The sequence below is a fragment of the Erythrolamprus reginae genome, chromosome 5 (genome assembly GCF_031021105.1).
Source record: "Erythrolamprus reginae isolate rEryReg1 chromosome 5, rEryReg1.hap1, whole genome shotgun sequence".
NCBI lineage: Eukaryota > Metazoa > Chordata > Lepidosauria > Squamata > Dipsadidae > Erythrolamprus > Erythrolamprus reginae.
This window is the reverse complement of record NC_091954.1, coordinates 2,662,043-2,680,550: the sequence shown is the minus strand read 5'-3', so window position 1 is coordinate 2,680,550 and position 18,508 is coordinate 2,662,043. Positions and strand designations below refer to the sequence as shown.

The 18,508-nt window shown below is 41.7% G+C and overlaps 1 protein-coding gene across 2 annotated transcripts in view; it reads right to left on the bottom strand.

Moving 5' to 3' along the window:
* Window positions 1-2,442: 2,442 nt before the first annotated feature.
* The window catches only part of PAX2 (paired box 2), a 127,996-nt gene continuing 111,930 nt past the window's right edge, over window positions 2,443-18,508 (bottom strand). For both annotated transcript variants that reach the window (XM_070751969.1, XM_070751970.1), the window contains 4 exons: window positions 17,813-17,939; window positions 12,346-12,447; window positions 8,477-8,563; window positions 2,443-3,504 (listed from right to left, as the gene is read on the bottom strand). In XM_070751969.1, coding sequence (XP_070608070.1) covers window positions 3,383-3,504; window positions 8,477-8,563; window positions 12,346-12,447; window positions 17,813-17,939 — 438 coding nt within the window. In that variant the 3' untranslated portion in view covers window positions 2,443-3,382. The remainder of the gene's footprint in view (window positions 3,505-8,476; window positions 8,564-12,345; window positions 12,448-17,812; window positions 17,940-18,508) is intronic.

The following is an 18,508-nucleotide window of genomic DNA, read 5'->3' as shown; positions in this document are numbered from 1 at the left end:
CCTGCTTTAAGTTTGCTTGAAAGTAGATCAAGTGCTCTCGATGAAGTCAAGATGTACCAAACGGGAGGCAGCAAGTAGGTTTAGCTCTCTATAAACACTTGCTCTTCTCTTCTCTCAAAAATGCCCAATGAGAAGACTTTGCTTCTCTTCAGAGGGTTTAACATTCGATATACACAAGATAACACATGAGAATCTTGTGCCCCCTACGATCGTTTATATAAATGATATCTCCCTTCTTCTCCAGATCGGACAATAAAATCCCTAGTTGCAGGAAAGGCAGCAGTGGGTTCTAAATCCCATCGCTACCAGTTCGGCAAACCATCGCCACTACCAGTTCGGCAAACCGTCGCCACTACCAGTTCGGCAAACCATCACTGCTACCAGTTCGGCAAACCATCACCGCTACCAGTTCGGCAAACCATCGCCGCTACCAGTTCAGCAAGCCATTGCCGCTACCAGTTCGGCAAACCATCGCCGCTACCAGTTCGGCAAGCCATTGCCGCTACCAGTTTGGCAAACCATCACCGCTACCAGTTCGGCAACCCAGGCTGAACCGAGAACAACCTACCACTGGGATAAGTAATAATAATTCTCTCTCTTTGCTCAGAAGGAAGAAGGGAAAAATCTTATGGGAAATAATGCTCAAGAGCGCCGGGAAAATGGACATTGACAAAGATGACCTCTTTCCTCTTTCCTGTATCAATTAGGACATCGTAGACCGGATGATATTGAAAGACTTCACTAACCTGCTAGATTTTAATAAGTCTGAAATCCACCATGATCATGCATAACGTTCATGTTTCTTTTAATATGATTTACAGCATTCTTACATTATGACATGAAATTTGCATAAATGGGTATTTTAATAATGGAATATTGTTATGGTAAGAAGAGGTGAAAAGGGATCCACTTTCTTTGCATGCCGCTCGCTTAAGCGAGAACTACATGGGGATTAGAAGACATAAGAGGCGGTTTTGGGGATGGGATGAATTCCTTCAGGATTCTCATGCTGGTAAAAAGGGGGGAAAGGCCGTGTTTTTTCCTCCCTTCTCTGAGGACAAGACCCTACTAGACGTATTCAAGTTTTCAACAAATTCCAAGTTTCAAAATTTATTTTATTATGTATCTTATAACTTTTTAAAAATTTCAATAAAAGGGACGGAAGCCAAGGAAGCAGAGGCGAAGAGAGGCCGTGATATTAGCATTTCAGATGCAATGGGCCCAAGCGAAGCCCCCAACAGATTTGGGCAACCACAAGGAGACAGAAAAAAAACCATGGTCCATGGGGGCGGTGACGGTAGATGGGGAATCTTCCAAATTATTTCACACAGGACAGCAGGCTCGAGCCATTGGCGAGAGAGGGAGAATTATGGCAGAGCAAAAACAAGATCGGTTGATTAAATGAGATGGATCAAGACGGGCGATAGGCTCTGTATGTGATTTTTATATAACGGTGTGTTTCTCCGTGGCATTAGATGGCGAGTTTAAAACAAGTTTGACATTTTAGATTTGGCAGGAATTGGCAATGGCACAGTTGCTTTTCTGCCCATTTCTCAAATCAAATTGTGACCAAATTGTAAACATGCTGCTGATGTGTGTTTGTGTGTCCTTTCTTGTGTTACTGTAAATAAGAAGAGAAGGCATAACATTCTGGAAGCGAAACCTGTTTCTCTGCCTTTCAACATTTCTTTTGCAACAAATCATTTCTCACACCTTCATTCCATCCTGATATTTCTGTATGAATGGAAGAAACTGAATGGTTAGAGACCCAAAATAATAATCTCTGTTCTAAAAGGACCTACACATAAAGAATGGATTTTCATATATATCTATATATCAAGAATTGTCCTAAAAATGCAAGTTCTGGGTGTATTTATAAATGAAGAGGCAACAACCATTGCGATTTCCAGAATGTTTAAGATTTATTGAAAAATTACTAAAATTAACTGTAAAATTACTATTAATTACTAAAATTAATTTTAGTAATTACTAAAAAATACTAGTTAATTTTAATAATTTAAAAATAAATTTTTAAACGTTCTGAAGATCGCAATGGTTGCTGCCTCTTCATATACGTAAGTATGTTGTATGTATGTATGTGTATGTGTGTGTAACATGTTTTTGTATATATGTGTGTGTGTGTATAACATGTTTTTGCTGAATTTTAAAATTAAGAGAGACTAGGATAGATCTATTTTGGCCTTGTTCTGGCCTCATCAGCTAGCCATACCCTCACTGCGATTTGAACTTGCAGCCTTTGCCTTGTAAGGCAAATCCCAGTGAGAGGGTATGGCTAGCTGATGAGGCCTGAACAAGGCCGAAATAGTCTCCCTTAATTTTAAAATTCAGCAAAATCATGTGACATATACACACACAAACACACACACACACACACACACACACACATCGATTGGGCTGAGAGGCAAAAAAGGAAGCTGTGAATTGTTGCCAAATTTGTATATTGTGCAGATGGGTGGACACAAAATTCAATCACTCTCTTCTCTGCCATACATGAATATTCCTACGTGCCTAAAAGGAAAAGAATAAAACCCAGGATAATATGTCTTATCATTGAAGTTGGGGTGGTATTTCAGCTTACTCTATCATGACTTTACTTCTTCTTTTTTCCAGAAAACTGGGGTATTATTTATTTCCCTCCTCCCTATATAGACTTTCAGGACAAAGCATTAAAAGCAGTTATATTTATATATATATATCCACTTGTATAGTTCTTCATTTTGATGGGTGGGTTGACGTCTCTCCATCCTTCTTTCCGACTTGACTCTACACGTTTTGATGGGGGTGATGGCTTGTTCACCTTCAGCTTGTAGGGTTTTTGACAAATGGGATGGAAACGGTCCATCTCCAAACGAGAAGAAAGCAAGACCTAATTTACTTCAACCAACCTAGACAGGAATGAGAGGGAACGTACCACGCAAGGAAATACAGCAGGTGACCCATAGTTCTTCCCCCCCCCCCTTCATTAGGTTGAGCCGCATGTATCTCTCATGCTTCTGGAAATTTGACTGTCGATCATTCGGAGTTTCTTTTTCATAAATGATCGTTTTTAGGCGGGGGAACAATGAATTATAAGTAGCATTCTCCTCTGTTGCTGACTGCCCACATCTCTCTCCATTCTTCTTCCAGTTAGAGAAGACTTCGCCAAGGAGGAGTCTGAAATATTGCAGTGGTGTTAGCCAAGGGACGGCAGAACCACTGGTTTCGCCATTGCCCAATGGAGTAGCTTGGCGAGTTTGCAAGGGGTAGGACACTTTTCAGTCTTTGCGGTGTCCGTAAATTTTGCAATCGGAAAGAATGTTGAGGAATAAGAAGGTGGCGGGGAGGGGTGGTTGTTTTCTTCCAAGGTGGCGCGGAATGTCCGTCAGACCGGTACAATGTGGAGGCCTAGGCTGTCACCCTGCAGTTTCATGTGGTTGCCGTGGTAGTTAGTGGCGGTCATAGGCAGCGGCAGCAGTGGGAGGTGCGGAGCCCCGGGATGTGGCACTATAATAATAAGGGGAACCTGAAAGTTAACACAGGAGAAGAATGGACTGATTGAAAGGACATATAGTAAACTAAAACAAGAAAGGAAGGAAAGGAAGGAAGCGCATTAAAAGGAACTGGGAATAGAAATCTGGAAATGAGGCCTATACCAGGGATGGGGAACCTTTTTCTCCTCGGGGGCTGAAAGATTTTGTTTATTCTTTTCACTTCCAGGGTAATCTCCAAAACTATTCTGGATGATACTCAGTCCTCATGGAGGGATGTATTGCAAAGGGACATTACTAGTATTATTATTATGTTAATACAAACTATAATTCTATACTTGTTTGACAAATAAACGAACGGACAAATGAACAAACAAACAAACAAACAAACAAATAAATAAATATCTAACAATACAGTGGTACCTCATGATACGAACCCCTCGTCATACGAACTTTTCGAGATACGAACCCAGGGTTCGGATTTTTTTTGCCTCTTCTTATGAACTTTTTTCACCTTACGAACCTGCCGCCCTGGGATGCCCCACCTCCAGACTTGAGTCCCTCCCGTTTTTGCCCACCCTGTCCTGCACCTTTCTCCTCTCTTGATCTCCATGGATTTTTGCCATGGAGATCAAGAGAGGAGAAAGGTGCAGGACAGGGTGGGAAAAAACAGGAGGGATTCATGGAGATCAAGAGAGGCTCTTTTCGCCTTGCTTCATTGGGACTGCCACCTCTTGCCACCTCTCGCTGTCCCTCCCCCCACTCTGTTCGCCTTAGCTTAGTCTGCCCCCCCCCCGCTTTTTCTTTAAAAAGCCTTAATGTTTTGGATTTTCCTAATGGGCTTGCATGCATTATTGGCTTTTCCATTGATTCCTATGGGAATCAATGTTTCATCTTATGAACTTTTCACCTTACGAACCTCGTCCTGGAACCAATTAAGTTCGTAAGACGAGGTATTACTGTACTACTCTCTTTCCAATTCCAACTAGCAGAAATGCCCATCTTAGCAGAACTATGCAGGAAATATCAGCAGCTTTATTATTTGGAATACTTTCCATTCTGAGAAAGTGCATGAAGTCCTAAAGTCCTTTTTTAAAAAAAATCTACCAAATCTAAATTTTTAAAAAATCTACCAAATTGTGCAAAACTGTCCGTCTGTATAATAGCAAAATCTGGCTTTTTAAATCAGATTTTTTTTTTTTAGCAAAATCTGATTTAAAATTTTTAAATCAAAAGTTTTCAGCAATTTTTTTTTAAGCAAAATCTGGCTTAAGAACAGACCTCAAAATCAAGTTTAAAAATTGACAATAGAATTGTTGATTGGGCTGAAGGTATCTCTGAATAAAGGGCAAGATGTGTTAACCTGGGCGTCCTCCTCAATCCACAGCTCACATTAGAGAAACATCTTTCAGCTGTGGCGAGGGGGGCGTTTGCCCAGGTTCGCCTGGTGCACCAGTTGCGGCCCTATTTGGACCGGGGGTCACTGCTCACAGTCACTCATGCCCTCATCACCTCGAGGCTCGACTACTGTAACGCTCTCTACATGGGGCGACCTTTGAAAAGTGTTCGGAAACTTTAGATCGTGCAGAATGCAACTGCGAGAACAATCATGGGCTTCCCAAAATATGCCCATGTTACATCAACACTCCGCAGTCTGCATTGGTTGCAGTTTCCGGTCACAATTCAAAGTGTTGGTTATGACCTATAAAGCCCTTCATGGCACCGGACCAGATTATCTCCGGGACCACCTTCTGCTGCACGAATCCCAGCGACCAGTTAGGTCCCACAGAGTGGGTCTTCTCCGGGTCCCGTCAACTAAACAATGCCGCTTGGCGGGATCCAGGGGAAGAGCCTTCTCTGTGGCAGCCCCGGCCCTCTGGAACCAACTCCCCCCAGAGATTCGAATTGCCCCCACCCTCCTTGCCTTTCGTAAGCTACTTAAAACCCACCTCTGCTGCCAGGCATGGGGGAATTAAGATTCCCTTTTCCCCTAGGCCTTTACAATTTTATGCATGGTATGTCTGTATGTATGATTGGTTTTTATATAATGGGTTTTAACTGTTTTTAGTATTGGATTATTATTATATGCTGTCTTATTGCTGTTAGCCGCCCCGAGTTTCCGGAGAGGGGCAAGATACAAATCCAATAAATAAGTAAGTAAGTAAGTAAGTAAGTAAGTAAGTAAGTAAGTAAGTAAGTAAATAAGTGTAAGAGTCAAGATTTATTCAAAGAACTTCAGTAGCTGATCTTAAGAACTGGATTTTATGAAGTTTTGAGTTTTTAAATAAAATGAAGGCACACAATATACAGTGCAGGATTACACATTTGCAACAGCAAGATTACACGAAATGTAATAGCAGACCATATGACACATATTTTTTTAGTAGGTGTATACAATCCCAATAATTTTTTAAAAATCTATGCTTTGTGGTTTATACTCTAGGGTGTGCACATAATGGTCATAGATTAGCAATTACTACAGAAATATGATTTGATAAAATGGTATATTATTTTACTTGTTCGATTTCTAGTCCCCACTTCTCCAAAGACTCGGGGCGGCTAATATTATAAATATTATCAATTTTAAGAAATATTTATCGATTTAAAACACGTACAATTGCCCCGTCTTAAATCTGGGCAGAAGCTCCCACTCAGAAATATGTAATTCTTAATTCATTATGTTAATGCATTGAGTTGGAAATGGTCATTTAAACTATCAAGCTCAACCTCCTGTTCGCTGTGAAGGGGCTCATTAACACTAATGTTTTAAAAATGGGCGAGCTGGGAAATAAAGTATGTGCTAATATATCCCAGAAGGGAAGCTGTGTAGATTCTTGCAGCAAAAACAAGAATGGGTTTTGTGACATCTTTAAAAAAAATGAAAGGGTGGGGAAGGAATGGTAAAAGAAGTAGATGGGATGGATAAGATGGGCTATAAACCAAACCGCATTTAGTTGTGACATTTTTTGCACCAGCGAACTAGTTATATGAGATATCCTGGCCTCTGTTTAATCGGGGAGATGTAAAGTTAAATCTCATTGCTTTGAGATGAAATATTTCTTTAGGGTTAGAAACAGTGAATCATATCTATATATTTTTTTGTTTTGGTATTTATTTAAACAAATCAAGCTCTACCTGATTCTGTTGTTACAACCTCTAACCCTCACAGCTTCAACCTTAAAAGGTCTACGGTGGACCTCACCCCATTCCTAAGAGGTCCGTAAAGGGGGCACGTGTAAGCGCACCAATGTGCCTACCCTCCCTGTCCTACTGTCCCCATTTATTTATATTCATTTCTCTTGTGCTATTCCCTTCCCTTCCCTTCCCTACTCTACTCTGCTCTTCTCTTCTCTACTCTTCTCTACTCCTCTTCTCTTCTCTACTCTACTCTTCTCTACTCTAGTCTTCTCTTCTCTTCTCTTCTCTTCTCTACTCTTCTCTCCTCTCCTCTTCTCTACTCTTCTCTTCTCTACTCTAGTCTTCTCTACTCTACTCTTCTCTACTCTTCTCTACTCTTCTCTTCTCTACTCTACTCTTCTCTTCTCTACTCTACTCTTCTCTACTCTTCTCTTCTCCGCTCTACTCTTTTCTATTCTTCTCTACTCTTCTCTACTCTTCTTTACTCTTCTCTACTCTTCTCTACTCTTCTCTTCTCTACTCTTCTCTACTCTACTCTTCTCTTATCTACTCTTCTCTTCTCTACTCTTCTCTACTCTTCTCTGCTCTGCTCTACTCTTCTCTTCTCTACTCTTCTCTTCTCTGCTCTACTCTTCTCTACTGTACTCTATTCTTCTCTACTCTACTCTTCTCTATTCTTCTCTACTCTACTCTACACCTGCCATCTTGTACATGTTTGACAAACTAATATCACCATTTTTTTTCCTTTTACAGGACATTGTTGACTCTAGCTTCCTTAACATTTTGTTTATGGTTTGCTCTAGGTGGGGGTTTTCCAGAATTTTAGTATTTAAAAAAAAAGAAAAATATTGCTAATAATAATACTACTACTACTACTACTAATAATAATAATAATAATAATTTATTAGATTTGTATGCCGCCCCTCTCCAAAGACTCGGGATGGCTGACAACAACAATAAAACCGTGTGACAATATAAACAAATCTAATATTAAAAAAAGCATCTAAAAACCCCTCATTTAAAAACCATGCAACACTCATATACCATACATAAAACTATAAAAAGCCTGGGGGAGATGCTCAATGGCTTTATATAAAGGTATTACAATGTGGGAAGTTTTATTTCCTATCAGCTAAAGATTTAGTCAATGCAGTTGAAGATAACACTTGGCCAATATAAATTCTATTCTATTCTGTTCCATTCCATTCCATTCTATTTTATTCTTCTATTCTCTATTCTATTCTATTCTATTCTATTCTATTCTGTTCCATTCCATTCTATTCCATTCCATTCCATTCTATTTTATTCTTCTATTCGCTATTCTATTCTATTCTATTCTGTTCCGTTCCGTTCCATTCTATTCTATTTATTCTACTCTACTCTATTCTATTCATTCTATTCTATTTATTCTACTCTACTCTACTCTACTCTACTCTACTCTACTCTCTCTCAGTATCCATTACTTGATCAGGGTGTTATGCAACTTGGTGTGAAACTCAAATTCAGAAGAATTCAGGGTAGACTCTTGTCGGACGTAGAGAGGATCATTGTTCCAGCTTGCCCTGTTCTTCAAAGTCAGAGGAAACAGCAACCACCATCTGACCACCTCCATCCCACCCAAAATTGTGTGGGGGGGATGTAAATGTAAACACTTTGCTTAGATAAAAAGGGGGAAGGCTGGATTCAGTGACAGGAAGTAGCCCAAAGCCAGTTCACTCTCAGTTTCTGTTGGTTGGTGGTCAAGGTTTTAGAGACCCCAGGAAGACAGAAAATGAAAAGAAAGCAAAGGAACAAGGAGATCAACAGAAAAGGGATGGAAAACGGTAGAGAGAAGGTTAGGGAATACTCACTTAGTAATGCAGGATTGCTGAACCTCCAAGCCTCATTGTAGGTTGTGTACTGAGGGTGGCTGTAAGGATTGCCTGAGAATTCACTCCCTGGAGAAAAAACAGAAGGGTGTCAGTCATACCATCAGTCAGACAGAGAGGAAAGAGGAAATCTCTCACCTCTGTGCTTTTTTTTTTTTTTGCCCTGGACCTCAAGCCATGTGGTCCTGTCCAACATTAAGAGGAGAATCAGAACTGCAGAAAAAACAATGGCTGCCAACCTGCCTTCCATTGAGGACCTGTGTACTGCACAAGTCAAATTGTGGACACAAAGTGTTTCAACTCCTACCCTCAAAATGTTGCTACAAAGCACTGCACATCAAGACAACTAGACACAAGAATAGTTTAATTGCCAAACGCCATCACTCTGCTTAACAAATAATTCCCTCAATACTGTCAAACTATTTACTAAGTCTGCACTACTAGTAGTAGAAACATAGAAACATAGAAGACTGACGGCAGAAAAAGACCTCCTGGTCCATCTAGTCTGCCCTTATACTATTTTCTGTATTTTATCTTAAGATGGGTATATGTTTATCTCAGGCATGTTTAAATTCAGTGACTGTGGATTTACCAACCACGTCTGCTGGAAATTTGTTCCAAGCATCTACTACTCTTTCGGTAAAATAATATTTTCTCACGTTGCTTTTGATCTTTCCCCCAACTAACTTCAGATTGTGTCCCCTTGTTCTTGTATTCACTTTCCTATTAAAAACACTTCCCTCCTGGACCTTATTTAACCCTTTAACATATTTAAATGTTTTGATCATGTCCCCCCTTTTCCTTCTGTCCTCCAGACTATACAGATTGAGTTCATGAAGTCTTTCCTGATACGTTTGATGCTTAAGACCTTCCACCATTCTTGTAGCCCGTCTTTGGACTTGTTCAATTTTGTCAATATCTTTTTGTAGGTGAGGTCTCCAGAACTGAACACAGTATTATTCCAAATGTGGTCTCACCAGCACTCTATATAGTGGTAACACAATCTCTCTCTTCCTGCTTGTTATACCTCTAGCTATGCAGCCAAGCATCCTAGTAGTGGTTTTTTCTCATCATTCCTATCACCCATTTCCTCCCACTTATGGCTATACTTGTTGCTTGTATCCTTAAGACTTTTATTAATATTGTTTCCTGATTGCTTATTTGACCTCTATGACAACCATTAAGTGTTGTACCTCCTGATTCTTGATAAACATATTTTTTCTTTTATGTACACTGAGAGCATCTGCACCAAGACAAATTCTTGTGTGTCCAATTGCCCTTGGCCAATAAAGAATTCTATTCTATTCTATTTCCAATCAGTCTCCTTGTTTCCAGTGTCTTTCTTCCCACTGGGAATTGAACCCAGACGGATATTTTTTCCCAACACGTTAATATAATAAAGCATTTTTAGCTGCATATGTAGACAGCCAGCAGAGTGGAGAGTTGTAAAAGCTTTCTCATTTTGAAGGGGTTGAATCTAAGTAGAACTTTCAATAAGAAAGAATAGAATAGAATTTTTATTGGCCAAGTGTGATTGGACACACAAGGAATTTGTCTTGGTGCATGTGCTCTCAGTGTACATAAAATAAAATATACATTTGTCAAGAATCATGTGGTACAACACTTAATGATTGTCATAGGGGTCAAATAAGCCATGAAGAAGCAATATTAATAAAAATCTTAGGATATAAGCAACAAGTTACAGTCATACAGTCAGCATGGGAGGAAATGGGTGATAGGAATGATGAGAAAAACTAGTAGAATAGAAATGCAGATTTAGTAGAAAGTCTGACAGTGTTGAGGGAATTATTTGTTTAGCAGAGTGATGGCATTCGGAAAAAAACTGTTCTTGTGTCTAGTTGTCTTGGTGTGCAGTGCTCTGTAGCGACGTTTTGAGGGTAGGAGTTGAAACAATTTGTGTCCAGGATGTGAGGGGTCAGTAAATATTTTCCCTGCCCTCTTTTTGACTCGTGAAGTATACAGGTCCTCAATGGAAGCAATAGGCTTTTCCCCAATACAGTGATACCTTGTCATACAAACTTAATTGGTTCCGGGACGAGGTTCTTAAGGTGAAAAGTTTGTAAGACAAAACAATGTTTCCCATAGGAATCAATGGAAAAGCGATTAATACGTGCAAGCCCAAAATTCACCTCTTTTGCCAGCCGAAGCGCCCGTTTTTGCACTGCTGGGATTCCCCTGAGGCTCCCCTCCATGGGAAACTCCACCTCCGGACCTCTGTGTTTTTGCGATGCTACAATTTCACTAAGGCTCCCCTTGCTGGGAAACCCCACTGCTGGGATTCCCCTGAGGCTCCCCTCCATGGGAAACCCCACCTCTGAAATTCCGTTGCCAGCGAAGTGCCCGTTTTTGCACTGCTGGGATTCCCCTGCAGCATCACAAAAACACGGAAGTCCGGAAGTGGGGTTTCCCATGGAGGGGAGCCTCAGGGGAATCCCAGCAGTGCAAAAACGGGTGCTTCGCTGGCAACGGTGGGGCATCCCAGCGGCAGTGGTGGGTTTGTAAGGTGAAAATAGTTTGTAAGAAGAGGCAAAAAAATCTTAAACCCCGGGTTTGTATCTCGAAAAGTTTGTATGATGAGGCGTTTGTAAGACGAGGTATCACTCTAAAAGTCAGGTGGAAGGTTCTTTACAAGGCCCATTTATGTAAGAAGGGGTTTAAATGTTTCCTTTATTTTTCTATGTTGTCACTCAATTTGTCCCTACATTTATTCTGAAGTGCAGGTTAAGTAAGGAACTTCTCACTCACCCCTCCTGTCTCTCCAGGACCACTAGGCAGAAGCACCATATGGGCACAATGTTTATTGACAAGGAGTTAAAGGAAACGAGCTGCAGGATAATGAGCTTTTGAGCTCAATCGCGACCGAGAGGAACCAGTTATCTCCTTTTGTGATCACTAATGAAACATGTAATTTTCTCATCAATGCTAGATTCTCTTTAACTGCTCTCTTTGGAAAAAGCTTAAGGCTGTGACCTGTTCACACAGCAGTCCTAGAGCTTTTCTGTTGGAGCTCAAAATGCTCCAGGAAAAAAAAATATATACATATATATATATATATATTTACAACAGCACGAAGCTTGGAAACTTCAGCCTGATGATGGTGAATGTGATTTCACCGAACTGAAAAAGCAAAATGCTTCCAGAACATTTGCACTAATTTATTTATTTATTATTTGCCACCCTTCTCCGAAGACTCGGGGTGTAAAAGAACAATAGAAAACATCCTAAATCCAAATTTAAAATTAATCTAACTAACCCTTAAAAACCAATCGCCCTCATTCTGACAGTCAGACATTCAATTCAATTCAATTCAATTCAATTTATTAGATTTGTATTCTGCCCCTCTCCGTAGACTCGGGGTGGCTCACAACAATAGTAACACAATATATAACAAATCTAATAATTAAAAGTCACTAAAAACCCCTTATTTAAAAGAAAACATACACACAAACATACCATGCATAAACTGTACAGGCCCGGGGGAGATGTCTTAGTTCCCCCATGCTTGGAAGCAGAGGTGGGTTTTAAGGAGTTTAAGAAAGGCAAGGAGTATGGGGCAGTTCTAATCTCCGGGGGGAGCTGGTTCCAGAGGGTTGGGGCCACCACAGAGAAGGCTCTTCCCCTGGATCCCGCCAAACGGCATTGTTTAGTCGATGGGACCTGGAGAAGGCCAACTCTGTGGGACCTAACCGGTCACTGGGATTTATGTGAGGACTTGTGTGTGAGTGAGATTTCGGCAATTTTCACCGATATTTTTGCTTCCACACATGCACAGAAGCCAAACCTCACGCGGGGGCGCTTCGGGGTGTGTGTGTGCCACTCACAACACTTACCAGGCACCATCCCTGCAAGAGTGGAGGTTGGGTAACTGCCTTGTCCGGTTGGTGGAACATGGGGCGGGTAGCCAGGCAAGGTTGTGCTCGCCATGTCTCGACCTGAGGAGAACAAAGGAGGGAAAACTGTGGTAGCTCGAGACGATGAGTATGAAGCAGAGAAAACCTACTTTTTCATCTCTCCTCTAAAACTGTTCCTTCCCATCTTTAGATCTCAATCTATGACATATTTTGGTTCCTCCCAGAAGTGGTGTTGACTGGTTTGGGCAACCTGGTAATAGCGACAGTGATGGGTACAGTCAAGTAAACAGAACAGGTAGAAAAAATTTGAACTTTTTAATTTCTCCCCTCTTCTAGGCTCTGGGTATGTTTTCCTGTCGTGGTAAATGAGGTCAAATGTGTATAATTTTAGAAGACCTGTGCGTCTTCCTAGAGAGGCCCCACGGAGGCTTCTCCCTGCCTTTTCCAGCCCTGTTTCCTCCCAGGAGATTCCTAGAGAGGCCCCAGGGAGGCTTCTCCTCATTTTTTCCAGGCCTGTTTGCTCCCAGGAGATTCCTAGAGGGGTCCCACAGAGGCTTCTCCCCACTTTTTTTGGCCCTGTTTCCTCCCAGGAGATTCCTAGAGAGGCCCCAAAGAAGCTTCTCCCCACCTTTTCCAGCCCTGTTTCCTCCGAGGAGATTCCTAGAGGGGTCCCACGGAGGCTTCTCCCCGCTTTTTCCGGCCCTGTTTCCTCCCAGGAGATTCCTAGAGGGATCCCACGGAGGCTTCTCCCCGCTTTTTCCGGCCCTGTTTCCTCCCAGGAGATTCCTAGAGGGATCCCATGGAGGCTTCTCCCCCCTTTTTCCGGCCCTGTTTCCTCCCAGGAGATTCCTAGAGGGATCCCACGGAGGCTTCTCCCCGCTTTTTCCGGCCCTGTTTCCTCCTAGGAGATTCCTAGAGGGATCCCACGGAGGCTTCTCCCCGCTTTTTCCGGCCCTGTTTCCTCCTAGGAGATTCCTAGAGGGATGCCACAGAGGCTTCTCCCCACTTTTTCCAGCCCTGTTTCCTCCCAGGAGATTCGTAGAGAGGCCCCATGGAGGCTTCTCCCTGACTTTTCTGGTTACAGTTTCGGAGGCTTGGGTTTTTAAATAGAAAATGGTTCTTGAGAAGAGGCAAAAAAATCTTGAACACCCAGTTGTTACCTAGAAAAGTTCATAAGTAGAGGCATTCGTAGGTAGAGGTACCACTGAATTGGATTCCCATTCAAATCCAGCAATTATCCCCTTATCTTTGTCCCTTCCTACCACTCCTAAGCATTCTTGATATCACTCTGCCTGTGTTTCCTCTCTTTCCTGCTGGCATGCAACTTTGAATGTTAATGGCTCCTTTTTTCGTGGTGGCTGTTGTTGTTGCTCTGTGCCTGATTGAATGAGTCACACTCTGATTGAGATGTTAGTGTTAAACTGCCACCTGGGACCATCAAACCGAGCCTGGAATGAACTTAAAGGAGAGGGGAAACCTTATGAAACCAGATGGATCAGCTAGGGCAGTGTTTTTCAACCAGTGTGCCGCGAGACATGGTCAGGTGTGCCGCGAAGAAGGAAGCTCAGGTTCTGGTCTCACAACTTTTTGCTGAGAGAGAGAGAGAAAGAAAGCAAGAGAGAGAGAAAGAGTGAGAGAGAGAGAGAGAGAGAGAAAGCAAGAGAGAGAAAGAAAGCAAGAGAGAGAGAAAGAGAGAGAAAGAAAGCAAGAAAGAAAGAGAGAAAGAAAGCAAGAGAGAGAGAGAAAGAAAGTAAGAGAGAGAGAGAGTGAGAGAGAGAAAGCAAGAGGGAGAAAGAAAAAAGAAAGAAAGAGAAAGCAAGAGAGGAAGAGAAAGAAAGCAAGCAAGATAGAGAGAGTGTGTGTGAGAGAGAAAGAAAGCAAGAGAGAGAGAAAGAGAGAGAAAGAAAGAAAGAAAGAGAAAGAGAGAGAAAGAAAGCAAGAGAAAGAGAAAGAGAGAGTGAGAGAGTGAGAGAGAGAAAGAAAGAGAGAAAGAAAAGAGAAAGAGAAAGCAAGAGTGAGAGAGGAAGAGAGAGAAAGCAAGAGAGAGAGAGAGAGAAGGAGAGGAAGGGAGAGAGAGAGAGAGAGAGAGAGAGAGAGATGAGCAAAAAGGGTAGAAAAAAAAGAGAAATGAGAAAATGATTGATTGAGGCAGCGAATGAGAGGAAAGAGAGAGAAACAAAAGAGAGAAGTGACTCTTGATTTAAAGCATATGATAAAAGGCACCCAAAGAATAAGAGAGAGAGAAAAAAACCCAGCCCTCACCTGTTTTTGGAAATGGTTCAAGAGTGTGTATACACACACACACAAGGGGGGGAGGAGACGGATGGAAAAAGAGAGGAGAGTGTCTTAGGGTGTCATTTTGTGTCATTTTGGTTGGTGGTGTGATTTTGTAAATGTAAAAAATGTGCCGCGGCTCAAAACAGGTTGAAAATCACTGAGCTAGGGCAGTGAAGTAGGAGGTGTAAGAGAAGAATTTCAAGGTTAGTTTTTGAGGGGAACCTAGTTCTCCATTCACATGAGGTTTTGACCTGTATTTCAACCTTTTCCAGGACTGTTACGGCCCTATAACCCCTGAAACTAACACGAAGGTAGGAGAATTAGAACCAGAGGTGGTTCTGAGCAGCTCTAGAGAACCAGTAGTGGAAATTTTGAGTAGTTCGGAGAACCAGTAGCAGCAATCAGAGGGATAACAGAGGGATACACAAGAACAAGGGGACACAATCTGAAGTTAGTTGGGGGAAAGATCAAAAGCAACAGGAGAAAATATTATTTGACTGAAAGAGTAGGAGATCCTTGGAACAAACTTCCAGCAGACGTGGTTGGTAAATCCACAGTAACTGAATTTAAACATGCCTGGGATAAACATAGATCCATCCTAAGATAAAATACAGGAAATAGTATAAGGGCAGACTAGATGGACCATGAGGTCTTTTTCTGCCGTCAGTCTTCTATGTTTTCTATGTTTCTATGATAGAATCAAGATTGCGTGAAGTGTTAATACCACTTCATAAGGCCTTGGTAAGGCCACACTTGGAATAGTACATTCAGTTGTCACCATGATGCAAAAAGGATGTTGAGACTATAGAGAGAGTGCAGAGAAGAGCAACAAAGAGGATTAGGGGACTGGAGGCTAAAACACATGAAGAACAGTTGCAGGAACTGGGCATGGCTGGTTTAATGGAAAGAAGGACCAGGGGAGACATGATAGCAGTCTTCCAATATCTTAGAGGTTGCCACAAAGAAGAAGGAGTCAACCTATTCTCCAAAGCACCTGAGCATAGAACAAGAAGCAATGGGTGGAAACTAAACAAGGAGAGAAGCAACTTAGAACTAAGGAGAAATTTCCTGACAGTTAAAAAAATTAATCAGTGGAACAGCTTGCCTCTGGAAGTTGTGAATGCTCCAACAATGGAAGTTTTTAAGAAACATAGAAACATAGAAGATTGACGGCAGAAAAAGACCTCATGATCCATCTAGTCTGCCCTTATACTATTTCCTATATTTTTATCTTAGGATGGATCTATGTTTATCCCAGGCATGTTTAAATTCAGTTACTGTGGATTCACCCACCACGTCTGCTGGACGTTTGTTCCAAGCATCTACTCCTCTTTCAGTCAAATCATATTTTCTCACGTTGCTTCTGATCTCTCCCCCAACTAACTTCAGATTGTGTCCCCTTGTTCTTGTGTTCACTTTCCTATTAAAAACACTTCCCTCCTGGACCTTATTTAACCCTTTAACATATTTAAATGTTTCGATCATGTCCCCCCTTTTCCTTCTGTCCTCCAGACTATACAGATTGAGTTCATGAAGTCTTTCCTGATACGTTTGATGCTTAAGACCTTCCACCATTCTTGTAGCCCCGTCTTTGGACCCGTTCAAGAAGATGTTAGATAACCATCTGTCTGAACTAGTGCACGGTTTCCTGCCTAAGCAGGGGGTTGGACTAGAAGACCTCCAAGGTCCCTTCCAACTCTGTTGTTGTTGTTTAGCTGTTTTTTAAATATTAGATTTGTTTCCATTGTAACATTGTTATTATTATTGTTGTGAGCCGCCCCGAGTCTTCGGAGAGGGGCGGCATATAAATCTAATAAATTATTATTATTATTATTATTATTATTATTATTATTATTATTATTATTATTGTTGTTGTTGTTATTGTTGTTGTTGTAGAAGGAGATCTCCAAGGTCTCTTCCAACTCCGTTGTTGTTAATATTATTATTATTAAACTTTGAATAGTTCATAGGATCAGTAGCAGAAATTTTGAGTATTTCAGAGAACCGGCAAATACCCCTCTGGTTGGCCCTGTCCCCTTCTATTCTCTGCCTCCCGAATCCCATCTGATTGGGAGGAAATGGAGATTTTGCAGGCCCTGCACCCACACCAAGTCATGTCCACAGAATCAGTAATAATTTAAAAAAAAATGAATCTCACCACTGATTAGAATATGTAACTGCGTGTATGCATCATGTCTATGCAGCATTCAAACACAGGTATAATAATAGAAACATGGAAATATTAGAAGATTGACGGCAGAAAAAGACCTCATGGTCCATCTAGTCTGCCCTTAAACTATTTCTTGTATTTTATCTTAGGATGGATCTGTGTTTATCCCAGGCATGTTTAGATTCAGTTCCTGTGGATTGACCAACCACGTCTGCTGGAAGTTTGTTCTGGGCATCTACAACTCTTTCAGTCAAATAATATTTTCTTCCTAAATTTCCTACCTACCCCCCTCCTTCCTTTCTTTCTTTCTTCCTTTCTTTCTTTCTTCCTTTCTTCCTTTCCTTTCCTCCCTCTCTTTTCTTTCCTTCCTATTTTCTTTTCTCCCTCCCTCCCTTTTTTCTCCTTCCTCCCACACTCCCTCCATCATTCCTTTCCTTCCTTGTTTCCTTCCTTTTTTCTTTCCTTTCCTTCCTTCCCCACCCCCACTCCCTTTTCTTTCCTTCCTCCCACACTCCCTCCCTCACTCCTTTCCTTCCTTGTTTCCTTCCTTTTTCCTTTCCTTTCCTTCCTTCCCCACTCCCTCCCTCCCTTTTCTTTCCTTCCTATTTTCTTCCCCCCTCCCTTTTCTCTCTTTCCTTCCTTCCTTCCCTCCCTCCCTTTTCCTTCCTTCCCCTACCCTCCATGTTTCCTTTCCTTTCTTCTTTCTTTTTCTTTTTTCTTCCTTCTTTCTTTCTTTCTTTCCTCCCTCCCTCCTTTCTTTTCCTCTTCCTCCCTGCCTTCCTTCCTTCCTCCTTCCCCCCCTCTCTCCTTTCCTTCCTTCTTTCCTTCCTTCCCCACTCTCGCCCTCCCCTTTCTTCCTTTCTTTCTTTCCTCTCTCCCTTCCTATTCTTTTTTCCTTTCCTCCTTCCCTCCCTTTGTTTTTGGGTCCATGCTCATCAAGCAACCAAGAATAACGCCAAAGCCCAAGCCTAGCCTCTCACCAGCGGGCGCATCACTTACCAGTCACTACCGGGTATGTCTGGGGTCCTGACACGTTGTTTCCCAGGTCTGGGTTAGCAGAGCTGGATAGACTTGACTTGACTTCATCAAGACCAGGGGTCAGAGCTGGGAGGGAATACTCATTACCCTGGAGGGAAGAGAGAAGAAAGCTCGCCAACTGATGGATTAGAAGAAAGGGGAGAGCAGGCAGATGGAGGGGAGGGGAGGCCGCGCAAGGCAGACCCTGCACAGATGGGAAGCAAAGAGGAGATAAATAGAGAAAATGAAGAGCAAGGTTTGGCCAGAGCTGCCAACTTCGTGATGAATACAAGTTGTCTCTCTTGGGGAAAAACAGAGTCGTTGCTGTTTATCTAGGGTGACTGTCTTTATTCCCAGCAGCCACCGTAGATAAAACCAGAGCAAAACACGGGAGATCAGATTCGAAAACTGGCTTATGTTTTATTTTATTTGTATTTATTTATTTTCATTTGTCAGACATGTATAGGATAGTAGTTTGTATAAACTTAACCTAAGTAAAAATAACGATAAAAAAGGATAATAATAATAATAATAATAATAATAATAATAATAATAATAATAATAATTTATTAGATTTGTATGCCGCCCCTCTCCGAAGACAATAGGACAGTAGGATAGGGATGGTAGGCAGAATGGTGTGTGTCAGTACCTTGTATGTAACTATATTGAGGATATGAT